Consider the following 12,347-nt stretch of genomic DNA (forward strand, 5'->3'; position numbering starts at 1 on the left):
GCAAAGACACCAGGCGTGTTTCTAAAGAATAGAAAATAGAATGGAAATGGGAATGTGTCAAAAAGACAAAAACCCATCCAGCGGGACCACTCACAAGTCTTCATTGAACAGTGAGGTACTTATCGAGACAAACAAATAATATCTGAACCAAAAATTAGCCATACGCTATTTTTGAAATGCAACGCCAAGTGGAAGTGGCAAGTGCGCTCTTATGTGGCGGGAGAACGACGTCACATTTCTGTATTGATAACGGCGTTGCTAACGTCGCTAAAATAACATCGGCCTAAAATCGGCCCTCTGGCACTGAACGTAGTATGTACAGATCTGCCAAAAATCGGCCCTCTGGCATACAATGTTTAATACGATGCAATTTCCATAATATATCTTTTTTTTTGCGCTTTATGACAATTCATCATTTTAGAATGTGTCTGTGTTAGATCAGTAATTACTGTACCTATTAGTTGGCTGAGTAATTCCCAGTCCTCTGTTCTAAGTTTGGCCTTCAGTTGACCTTTATGATCACTTATAGCTTGAAGAAAACCACCTTTGTACTCTCTGTCTATGAAGTGTTCAATAGCTCTCGGTACAGTAAAGAGGATATTATACGCTGCCTGTAATCGGTTGTCTTCTTCTGTTGGCAATCTGTAAATATAGAATATCTATAGTAACTTTTTATGTAAAGAAGAGGTGTGCTGAGAAACTTATTGAAGTGTTAACCCTTTTGCTGCCGGAGGGACACATTTGTCCATATTTGAATTTATGCAAGCTTCTAATTATTGCTGTATCTCTTTCAAGACCGAAGATTAAACAGTTTAATGTTTTTCTTCAATGGGTCATTATGTCGTGACGTCATATATCGAATGACGTTATTGTTTGGCATGTTACGTCACATATTTTCTTGCACATGAGCTGTCGTATTTTCTGGCACATGAAATGCAACCTTGAAAAACGGTCGGCAGAAAGAGGGTTAAAGGTGGCAGCAACCTCTGTATTTTTATAACAACATCAGTATAGCACCTTAAATTAATCGTAAATAAATGCTATGTCTCCATTTTTGCAATAAAACCAAATACATATAAAATGTTGACATAGATTTGTCTCGCCTGTTTGTAACTTTGACAGTAAAATGTGAATGTTGAAATCAAAATATCAATCCTTTAACATGTAAATTATGCATGTTATTAAAAGTCAAGAACCATGACTGAAGGTACATGGCAAACAATTTAAATGGAAACAAGCATTCTCTTTGTATTGCCTGGTAATACATAGTCCCCTACCGGTTAAAAATGCATTGCACTGGAACAAAATGCTAACTTGATCTCTAGTTTGTCATGGTGTAAACTAGCTATACTTCGACAGGAAGAGACGGATTTCATTTAGCCGTAACTCCACTGAAAACAAACAAAGTCGGAAATGTTTGTGATATGACGTATAAATGTAGTGTTTTGTACGTCCTAAATTTGTCATCTTTTCCACAGAAATGCCAATTTTTGAGAGATTATCCAAATTCGGACGTTTGTCGGAGACCGTTTATCGATCTGTGTCTTATATGCACTTCCGGTATTTGAAACTAAGTACGGACTTGGAAAAACTATGATAATTTTTCTAGATTATTTTTTCTTTACGATGTCACAAAAAAAAAATGTCTTAGCTACCGACCATATTTTTTAAAATGATGTAACCAGGAAATACAGTTTTTTTTTCAGGCCTAGGGGTCGGTTTACACGTAATTGGGGAGAGGGGAGTCCAGACGTCGAGTGGCTGTGGCCTGACCAACGCTTACAAATTTTGTCACATCTGCATGCACTTCGCCCCTTTTAACTCCCTGCATATTTAAACAACTGTCAAATAAGGAATGGGTGTTGAATATGTCGAAGTGATCTCGATAAGGCAGTCTTGGCCAACGCTTACAATTTGTCACATGCACCACAATAATATTATACAAAAATATACGTCATCAAAATGCAGACTGAAATGTCATTCCCCCCACATAAATTTTAAGACAGAATCTGTTGTAAATAAGTGCACCCTCCTCAAACACAGGCTGAAATGTCGATACTTATCAATACGTACCCAACATAAAATTAGGTAAAACGAAGAAATATTGTGACCATAAATTACCCCCTCCTGTATAAATTGCGACTGAAATACAGTATACTTAGACCAGACACTAGATTGCTGACATGTCTTGCCTTAAATTACTTCCCTCATATACATCTGTGTGCTATGAGCTGAAATATGCCTCTGAGCAGACGATCGCAGACTAAATTGCCTCCCCTATATATATTTGTAGACTGAATTTTCTAGCCGTTTTACCTCTGAGCCGACGATCTGGAATATCAGTGGCAACGCTAGGGGTAAAATAATGTGGATACTTTCCATTACAAGAAAAAGTGGGATGGTAAATTTTAGTTCCGTTCTACTGGAAATATGTGGATGCTCAAGCAAACAAGCTAACAACAGTATAATAAATATTATATACAGTGAAATTGCCTAAACCGAACACCTTTGGGACTGAAGATTTTGTTCAGTTTATACAAGTTTTAGTGTAATAATAATTAGTTACAGTATGAAATATACAAAAATGTACTTTGAAATTTCATATCGGGTGCTCTTTGTTTGAACACTTGACTAATTGTACCGTGATTTCGCAGGCATCTTCTAGTATAACAAATATCAAGTCAATATATTCAAGCATGACCACGGACCATAACTCTGAACAAAATCATCAGACCGGAACAACATTCGAACTTGATCTGTAACTTGTCATGATAAAATTATATACCAAAATTTATCAAAGCAATATCTTCAAGCATAAAGACAAAAAAAGTGATTCTAATATGACGTGCTTCTTTCGCTTTGTAAACAACACAATGATAAAATTCTCGATATATCCAGGCATACTTAGCGCAGACTCAGAGATGTACACAATATGGCTGTTAAAATATACATTGTACCTCCCACGTAAATTCACATGTTTTGTTACCTATGTGTAGCCGCGATGTCGATTTCGCTGTGTTAAAAATTACAATTGAAAAACCCCGACAGAACCTTTATTCTTTTTTTGAAGCATAATAAAAAGAATTAATGCATACAGTTGGAAAGCAGGTCACGGTTTGACCCCAAGTTTATCAGCAACAATAGAGTCACGTGACCGTGAAAATTCAGTAAAAAAACGGATGAGACAAACCTCATTTTAACTCACTGAATACTATTGTCGTAATAAAAACGTATTGACCTAACTAATCTTGAGTATCCATAGTTTATTCTCGTCAAAGCTCACACATCAAATCAAAGTCCTTTATTCTTTATTTTATCTGCAAACTTGGAGTTTGGGTGAAAATTGTCAAGTCTCCTGAATGAAAAATCTAAATATTTACGAGGAAACTAAAAATGATGGGCTGAATTTAAATTTAATAAAGCATCTCATTTAGACAAACACTCGATATGAATATCTCGGCAATAGAATGTTGGATACGCAAACGTCAAATTGATTTCAAACCGAAGCGGTGGTTTTTATGCTGATTTGTGCAAGTGGTTATCTCCCCTTAATATCACCAGTCAAAAATAAAAACCCAGCAAAATGCATAAAAATTATAAAAGGAGTTTACTTTACAAAAATTAGAAAGAAAATAAACGAAACTCGATTTATAACTATGTTATGATAATATAAAGAAGAGATACTTCCCCTTATTTTTCAGAGAAGGACTAATTAAATGTAGACTAAATATTAAAAGACAAAATATTACTGCAGTAAAAAAAACCAATTCAGAAATGTGGATAATGACACCTACATGTAAAATTAAAAACCTAGCTATATTTAAAGAAATTAGATCTGCCGGATGAAATAAACTAAATGCAGAATTTTTTTAAACACTTCTGATTGTATTTAATGCAATAAAACATAGTTTATACAATTTCAATAATCTTTCTGAAAATTGATATAATTATTAAATAAATAGTACTGATCTATATTTTATATTCTATAAAGTGTGACCAAGAATCTCAACAAATTTCTTCAAATTAAGAGAGCCTTTAAACTCAAGCCTATGTTTCTTAGTTGAACAGTAAAATACAAAAAAGGGATTTATAAGTTTTATACCAAAAATATTGACAGAAATTCTGTAAAAAAAATATATGCTTTAAATTATAAGTGAAAGTGACACAATTTTGAATTTCAGAATCATTATTATTGTAAAATTAAACTATTAGATTAGCTTGCACAGTAGCCCTTTGTCTTATTTCTCAGGGTATTTTATAGATTATGAAAGTAAACTTTTTGGAAAAAATGGGGCTTCTTCTCTTGAACAGGTTGCTCTATCAGCTTCTTTAAATAATTGCATATTTATAAACAAAGTATTGTATATATTCTTTTCCTGAATACTAGTAATAAGAAATGAAATGAAACTGGTGGGACAAATTTTGTGCATTTTACTTTAATAATGATCAAAGATGCTTTAATTTGACAAGAATTTGCCATTTGAATAAATTCAATTTTGTAAGAACACATCTCTATGAATAAACTTCTTGTTTGGCTGACTTGGCTTGATAAGCTAGTTTTTGCTCTTATTACTATAAAATTGAGAATGGAAATATAGCTTACTAAGTAAAGAGATAATAATATAAGCAAGATTTTATTAACTGACCTTCATTTTCTTTTTTCATATGTTTTTTTCCTACAGAATTTTCTTTGCAATGCATTTTCTATTGCTATTTTTGTGCTTTTGTCCATCCATACAGTAGGCTATCAATAGTTTGTCAGATCTGTCAGAATTTTACAAGACGTTTAGCTTTAAACGCAATAAAGAAGATCTTTTTTTTTGTTGTTTCACTTTTCCAATGTGTAAATTTTTACTATGCACATGACCCTGACACATATTTTGTTATAAACGTTACATGACGTATGTTGAAAAAACAAAACAATGTCACCGTCAATTTGTGTAGGGGATCAAAAGGGGTTTTAGTTACTTTAAAATACAAGTATCGTATGGAATTGTGAAAATCCACAACTTTTAATCAAAATTTCATTCATGTCTTTAATAAAATCAGTATTTTAGAGCACTTTGAAACAGGTACAATGAAAAGAAGCTACATTTTACTGTTTTGAAGTAGAAACGTAGCATAAAACCAGATAAAAATTGACATGGCTGGTGGTCACTAAAATTGATGTATAAAAGTAAAAAATGATGACTTCAAAACAGTGTATAAATTTGAAATAGGTTTCCCGGTTTCATTTAAGATTATAACCGTTCTTTTCTGTATTTGGATACGCAAACGTCAAATTAGGAAAAATCGATTTTTTTGGCGAACAAAAAAGATGGCTAATTTTTTTTAGAACTGACAGGATAAAGGAATAGAAATAACAAGCTATTTTTTGTAATGTTTGTATGTCGTAAAGAAATTATATTGGTCACAAAACCTACAAATTAAAAAATTTAATTGTAATAAAAGCATGACAAGTTGCAAAAAATACTTTAAACGTCAATCTTTTAGCCGATTGATTTGGCGGACTTTTTGACATTACGGACGACTGTAGCGCCACCTAATTAATTCCCCCTGCTATTGTTGCTGATAAAGCTTGACGACAACGGACGTTTCCAAGGACTTGCTTTCCAACTGCATAAGAGATCTGAAAAATGTACAAAATCAAAATTCCGCGAAATTTCATTAATGTTTTTGGTGAAGTAACGTCATTTCAAAACATGACGTCAATCGAATGAAAATGCTAAAGCTGAAGGTTTTCCCCAGTTGGAAAGCAAGTCCTTGGAAACGTCCGTTGTCGTCAAGCTTTATCAGCAACAATAGCAGGGGGAATTAATTAGGTGGCGCTACAGTCGTCCGTAACGTCAAAAGGTCCGCCAAATCAATCGGCTAAAAGATTGAGGTTTAAAGTATTTTTTGCAACTTGTCATGCTTTTATTATAATTAAATTTTAAAATTTGTAGGTTTTGTGACCAATATAATTTCTTTACGACATACACACATTACAAAACATAGCTTGTTATTGCTATTCCTTTACATGTATCCTGTCCGTTCTAAAAAAAATAGCCATCTTTTTTGTTCGCCAAAAAAATAGATTTTTCCTAACTTGACGTTTGCGTATCCAAATACAGAAAAGAACGGTTATAATCTTAAATGAAACAGAGAAACCTATTTCAAATTAATACACTTTTTTGAAGCCATCATTTTTTACTTTTATACATAAATTTTAGTGACCACCAGCCCGATGTCAATTTGTATCTGGTTTAGCATTTGTAGTATTTGCCACAACTTTTTGATCCTCAATGCTCTTCAACTTTTTACATGTTTGGCTTTATAAATATTTTGATATGAGCTTCACTGATGAGTCTTGTGTAGACGAAACGCGCGTCTGGCGTACTAAATTATAATCCTGGTACCTTTGATAACTATTAGCTACGTTTCTACTTCAAAACAGTGAAGTTTAGCTTCTTTTCATTGTACCTGTTTCAAAGTGCTCTAAAATACTGATTTTATTAAAGACATGAATGAAATTTTGATTAAAAGTTGTGGATTTTCACAATTCCATACGAAACATGTATTTTAAAGTAACTAAAACCCCTTTTGATCCCCTACACAAATTGACGGTGACATTGTTTTCTTTTTTCAACATACGTCATGTAACGTTTATAACAAAAAATGTGTCAGGGTCATGTACATAGTAAAAATTTACACATTGGAAAAGTGAAACAACAAACAAAGATCTTTTTTATTGCGTTTAAAGCTAAACGTCTTGGAAAATTCTGTCAGATGGACAAAAACACAAAAATAGCAATAGAAAATGCATTGCAAAGAAAATTCTGTAGGAAAAAAAACATATGAAAAAAGGAAATGAAGGTCGGTTTATATAATTATATTTATATTTTATAAAATAAAATCTTGCTTAATTATTACCTCTTTAATTAGTAAGCTACAGTAATAAAAGCTAAAACTAGCTTATCAATCCAAACAAGAAGTTAATTCATAGAGATGTCTTCTTACAAAATTAAATTTATTCAAAGGCAAATTCTTGTCAAATGTAATCATCATTGATCATTATTGAAGTAAAATGCACAAGATTTGTCCCACCAATTTCATTTCATTTCCAATATTCAGGTAAAATATATATACAATATTTTGTTTATAAATATGTAAAGCAGCTGATACAGCAACCTGTTCAAGAGAAGAATAAGCCCCATTTTTTCCAAAAAGTTCACTTTCATAATCTATAAAATACCCTGAGAAATAAGACAAAGGGCTACTGTGCAAGCTAATCTAATAGTTTAATTTTACAATAATAATGATTCTGAAATTCAAAATTGTGTCACTTCCACTTATAATTTAAAGCATAATTTTTTTTACAGAATTTCTGTCAATATCTTTGGTATAAAACTTATCCCTTTTCTGTAGGATATTTTCTAGGCATTATTTTACTGTTCAACTAAGAAATATAGGCTAGAGTTTAAAGGCTCTCTTAATTTGAAGAAAGTTATTGTGACTCTTGGTCACACTTTATAGAATATAAAATATATATATATGATCAGTACTAGTTATTATATCAATTTTCAGAAAGATTATTAAATTGTATAAAATATGTTTTATTGCATTAAATATTATCAGAAGTGTTTAAAAAAATTCTACTAGGAATGATCCCATATACAATTATAAAAATTACACAGTTTATTTTATCAGCCAGATCTAATTTCTTTCAATATAGCTAGGTATTTAGTTTTACATGTAGGTCCTTCTCTGAAAAATAGGAAAGTATCTCTTCTTTATATTATCATGACATAGTTGTAAATCGAGTTTCGTTTATTTTCTTTCTAATTTTTGTAAAGTTAAGTCTTTTTTTAATTTTTATGCATTTTGCTGGGTTTTTATTTTTGACTGGTGATAATAAGGGGAGATAACCACTTGCACAAATCGGCATAAAAACCACCGCTTCGTTTTGAAAATAACTTGGCGTTTGCGTATCCAACATTCTATTGCCGAGATATTTATATCGAGTGTTTGTCTTAATGAGATGCTTTATCAAATTTAAATTCAGCCCATCATTTTTAGTTTCCTCGTAAATATTTAGATTTTTCGATCAGGAGACTTGACAATTTTCGCCCAAACTCAAAGTTTGAAGATAAAACAAAGAATAAAGGACTTTGATTTGATGTGTAAGTTTTGACGAGAATAAACTATGTATAATCAAGATTAGTTGGGTCAATAAGTTTTTATTACGACAATAGTATTTAGTGAGTAAAAATAAGGTTTGTCTCCTCCGTTTACTGAATTTTCACGGTCACGTGACTCTGTTGTTGCTGATAAACTTGGGATCAAACCGTGACCTGCTTTCCAACTGTTCCATTGCTTTTACCTTCTAAACTCGGATAATATTGCATGAATTTAAACATATTTATTTGTAGTGGATTTGGAAACAAGTTTTGCAACTTATATTAATCCCTTTCCACTTTGCGGGTGTGAGTGCTGCCTTGTAGCGGCATTAGCCTGCTCTTTTTCGAAATCTACAAGGGTGTCTTTCACGTGCAAGAGATATGGCTCTCTCTCTTAACACGGGTCAACCATTTATCGTCCCCTTCCGACGGAATATTGCATTAAAACAAAGTTTTGAGGTAGTTGTTCCTTTTTTCTATTCTATTGCATTTTTTGCACATTTACAGATTTCAGAAAGTCAACACGGCGACTCCTTGATTACAAAATGTCACCAGTGAATTTGACGGTAGAAAACGAGAAAACAAATTCAAAATGGCAATAATTCGGTTTGAGAATTGAAATAATCAATCACATTTTTACTAGCGGTTTTTTAAGAAATGATTCATGCAAGCTACTGATTTTTAGAATTTTTATTACATTTATCTTACGCTAGGTAAAATAGAACAGCCGCACACGCGGCATACCAACTATCGCTTCGGTTTTTTAATGACAGTATCTGTCCTATTAGAATCGAAATAATTCATGGAAGCCATAGATTTGTTGTAAATTTACACATGGCCTGTAAACGCTAACACTCAGGCTAAAATTCGAATATCACGGTCCAGGCCATGTGTAAATTTCCAACATATCTATGGCTTCCATGAATTATTTTTTAAGTAAAACTGATTATTTGATAGACCATTCATAACTAAGATGGAGCAGCATGAATGTGGAAAGATCTAATGCTTGCTCTATCCGGGCATAAAAAGGACTAGGCAGGTAGGTAGAGGGGAGCACCATAATGAGATGAGATGAGTCAATGCTTATACGTACAACTGCATACCAAATATCATTGACTCATCATAAGTGGTTTCCTTTATACGGACCTAATCACTTACTAATGTTAACATGTAAACTGTGTGTTTGTTTATAATAACTTTATTCCACATAGGCTAGAGTTACAGGAGGAGAGTTGAGATCTCACAAAACATGTTAAACATATCCTACAATTATGAGCACGTCTCAAGTCAGAACTCATGGCTGTTGTTAGTTATAAAATTGAGAATGGAAATGGGGAATGTGTCAAAGAGACAACAACCCGACCAAATAAAAAACAACAGCAGAGGGTCACCAACAGTTCTTCAATGTAGCAAGAAATTCCCGCACCCGGAGGCGTCCTTCAGCTGGCCCCTAAACAAATATATACTAGTCCAGTGATAATGAACGCCATACTAATTTCCAAATTGTACACAAGAAACTAAAATTAAAATAATACAAGACTAACAAAGGCTAGAGGCTCCTGACTTGGGACAGGCGCAAAAATGCGGCGGGGTTAAACATGTTTGTGAGATCTCAACCCTCCCCCTATACCTCTAACCAATGTAGAAAAGTAAACGCATAACAATACGCACATTAAAATTCAGTTCAAGAGAAGTCCGAGTCTGATGTCAGAAGATGTAACCAAAGAAAATAAACAAAATGACAATAATACATGTACACTAGTAGCACGATTTCAGTCTGAAACGGTCATTTTGGTCTGATCACATCTTGATTGACTGGATTTACCGCTAGAAAAAATCGTCAAGATATTTCAGATAGTTAAGTCGCCGTTCAGATCGATAGCCTCATCAGGTAAATCAGTTCGTTAAGGCGTGTCAAGACGGAAAAGACTGAATCGTCTAGCGGGTTGTTTAGACCCGTTAAGACCGTGTCAGACCAAAACAAACCATGGATACAAAAGAACGTTCAAAATTTTCAGACCCTGTTTTGATCCGTTCAGTATACCGGTTTGATACCACGAGTTGCGCCCCTTCTACTCGATAATGTATTTTAGATTAATACATGTATATATGTATTTTATTATTACAATTTGAAGTATATTTTGATTAATTAAAAAAAAAGATTAAATCTTGTGTTAATTCTTTATTTCTTTTCTTGTTTTGTTGAGGAACTAATAAATTATTCGTCTATATATATATGTTGTTTATTTTTTAATAAATGTTTATTTATATAAATATATATTGATAATTAAATGCAAGGACGTACGTTAATTGTATACACACCAGAATGTATGCCATAAATTTAACCTTGAAATGTTGTGAACACCGGTAAAAATGTTTTTTGTATTTGAAGATTAGTAACGGAAAATCCTAAACGTAACCTAAAAAAGTTAAGGAGATGTGGTATGATTGCCAATGAGACAATCCACAGAAATGCAGCGGAGGCAAATTAACACAGTCATGCATATTTTTGTTTTATGCATGACAGTTTCTTTAATTCGTTTTCTGTTGATATATGTCCTAGTTTACCGTTGAAGCTGTTGCTTTTTTTGGTATGTTTATTTTTTTTCGTGCGAGTTACTCTATTAAAGTTGGAAAAAAATATTCCCGACATTCGGAAATTCGAAAAAAGACTTCCCGGATCCCGAAACCTGATCATATAATGCATTCAGTCTCTGTCGGGACGGTGTTAAAGTATCACCGTATAAAAATTTTCATTCAAACAATATATCCTTATAATATTTATTTTCTTATCCATATAATATGTATATAGTACTTTGTATATACTTTGTATATATATATATATATGGCGTTGATTTAAAATAAAATCTGTTTTAGTTAAAACGGTCGAGTTCAATGGCACGTGCTAGTAATCAACCGGGTCAACAGGTAACAAAATCAATGATCCATAACGTAAGAAAGTACATGCCTATTATATTTTACAATTACTCTCATCATCATTCTTGATAAAAAGGTCTAAACTTTAATAAAGAATGAATGAACACGTATTAGTGATGTCTGACCTTCAGTTTTTAATATAAATTAATGCTTATGTTTTTTTTTATATTGAGCAAAGTAACGAATGTGAATCTATTATACGTTAAAGGTTCTTACAATATCATATATGTCTAAACACTATACCAAAAGACCATGCACAATATTTGAGCGCCGCATGTAAAACCATTAAAAAAACATGTACTGTTAGGAAGTTTGTTTAGTATTCAAAAGAAACGTTTCGCTTCTCTACTTATATAGTTTAGAGAGTATTCCTTTAAATTGTGTCAGATATATAAAGTAGTGTGTATTTGTATTCTATTTATTCATCTAAATGTATCATTATAATATACATTTTGTATTTCACAACTATATATACTATAAGTTGTAGTGTGATTGATTGTTGTTTAAAGTCCAGTGGCAAATACTTCATGCATGTTCAGGACCAGCTGTAAGTTTATGACATGTATGGAACTCACCGGTGTAGTTTTCACGTGTTATAATAGATAAAAGAATAATTAATTTTTAAGATATCGAAACATAAAGGAGGCAAGGCGCATGGATTACCCGCACTTATCAGTTCTTTTCTCTTTTTTGTCTTAAAAAAAAAAAATCGATTTTTTTTTTATATGTTTATATAATTTACGATAACTGTGGTGTATACGTGCTGTCAGACGAAAGATACATATGTGCCCTCTAAATATCTTTTTTTACTATGGATTGTTTGCTTTCGTACTGACGTTTAACACACAACTTTAATTACTGACTGTGATGTATGTAGAAATTCAAACGTACTGGAGAATGAAGGATGCAAATCCAAGCTTTGAATTAAAATGGTCATTAAATTTGCCACACAAATAAAAGAACAAGTGTAAGTGTTGGAATGACATATACAATATATCAAGATGTGCATTGTCGGAGAATTTAATTTTGATTTTACTTTGGTAACTGGACAAAATTGAAGAGAGGCAGCCCAATCTTTTCTCCTTTTAGTTACGAGTACAAATAGATTTTATTTGTTTTATAGACATCGAATAGAATTCAGGGCATAACATTACGGAATATGATCTTCAAAATATACAATTTAATACCAATAACGTAACAAATACATTGTTTTTTTATATATATATATAAAAGTAATTTTTTGATCAACAG

General features: G+C 32.3%; 1 protein-coding gene across 1 annotated transcript in view; it reads right to left on the bottom strand.

Moving 5' to 3' along the window:
• LOC143058577 (uncharacterized) overlaps window positions 1–12,347 on the bottom strand; it is a 77,729-nt gene that overhangs the window by 32,834 nt on the left and 32,548 nt on the right. Inside the window, exon 4 of the mRNA XM_076232059.1 lies at window positions 455–642. Coding sequence (XP_076088174.1) covers window positions 455–642 — 188 coding nt within the window. The remainder of the gene's footprint in view (window positions 1–454; window positions 643–12,347) is intronic.

This window comes from Mytilus galloprovincialis, chromosome 14, assembly GCF_965363235.1.
Source record: "Mytilus galloprovincialis chromosome 14, xbMytGall1.hap1.1, whole genome shotgun sequence".
NCBI lineage: Eukaryota > Metazoa > Mollusca > Bivalvia > Mytilida > Mytilidae > Mytilus > Mytilus galloprovincialis.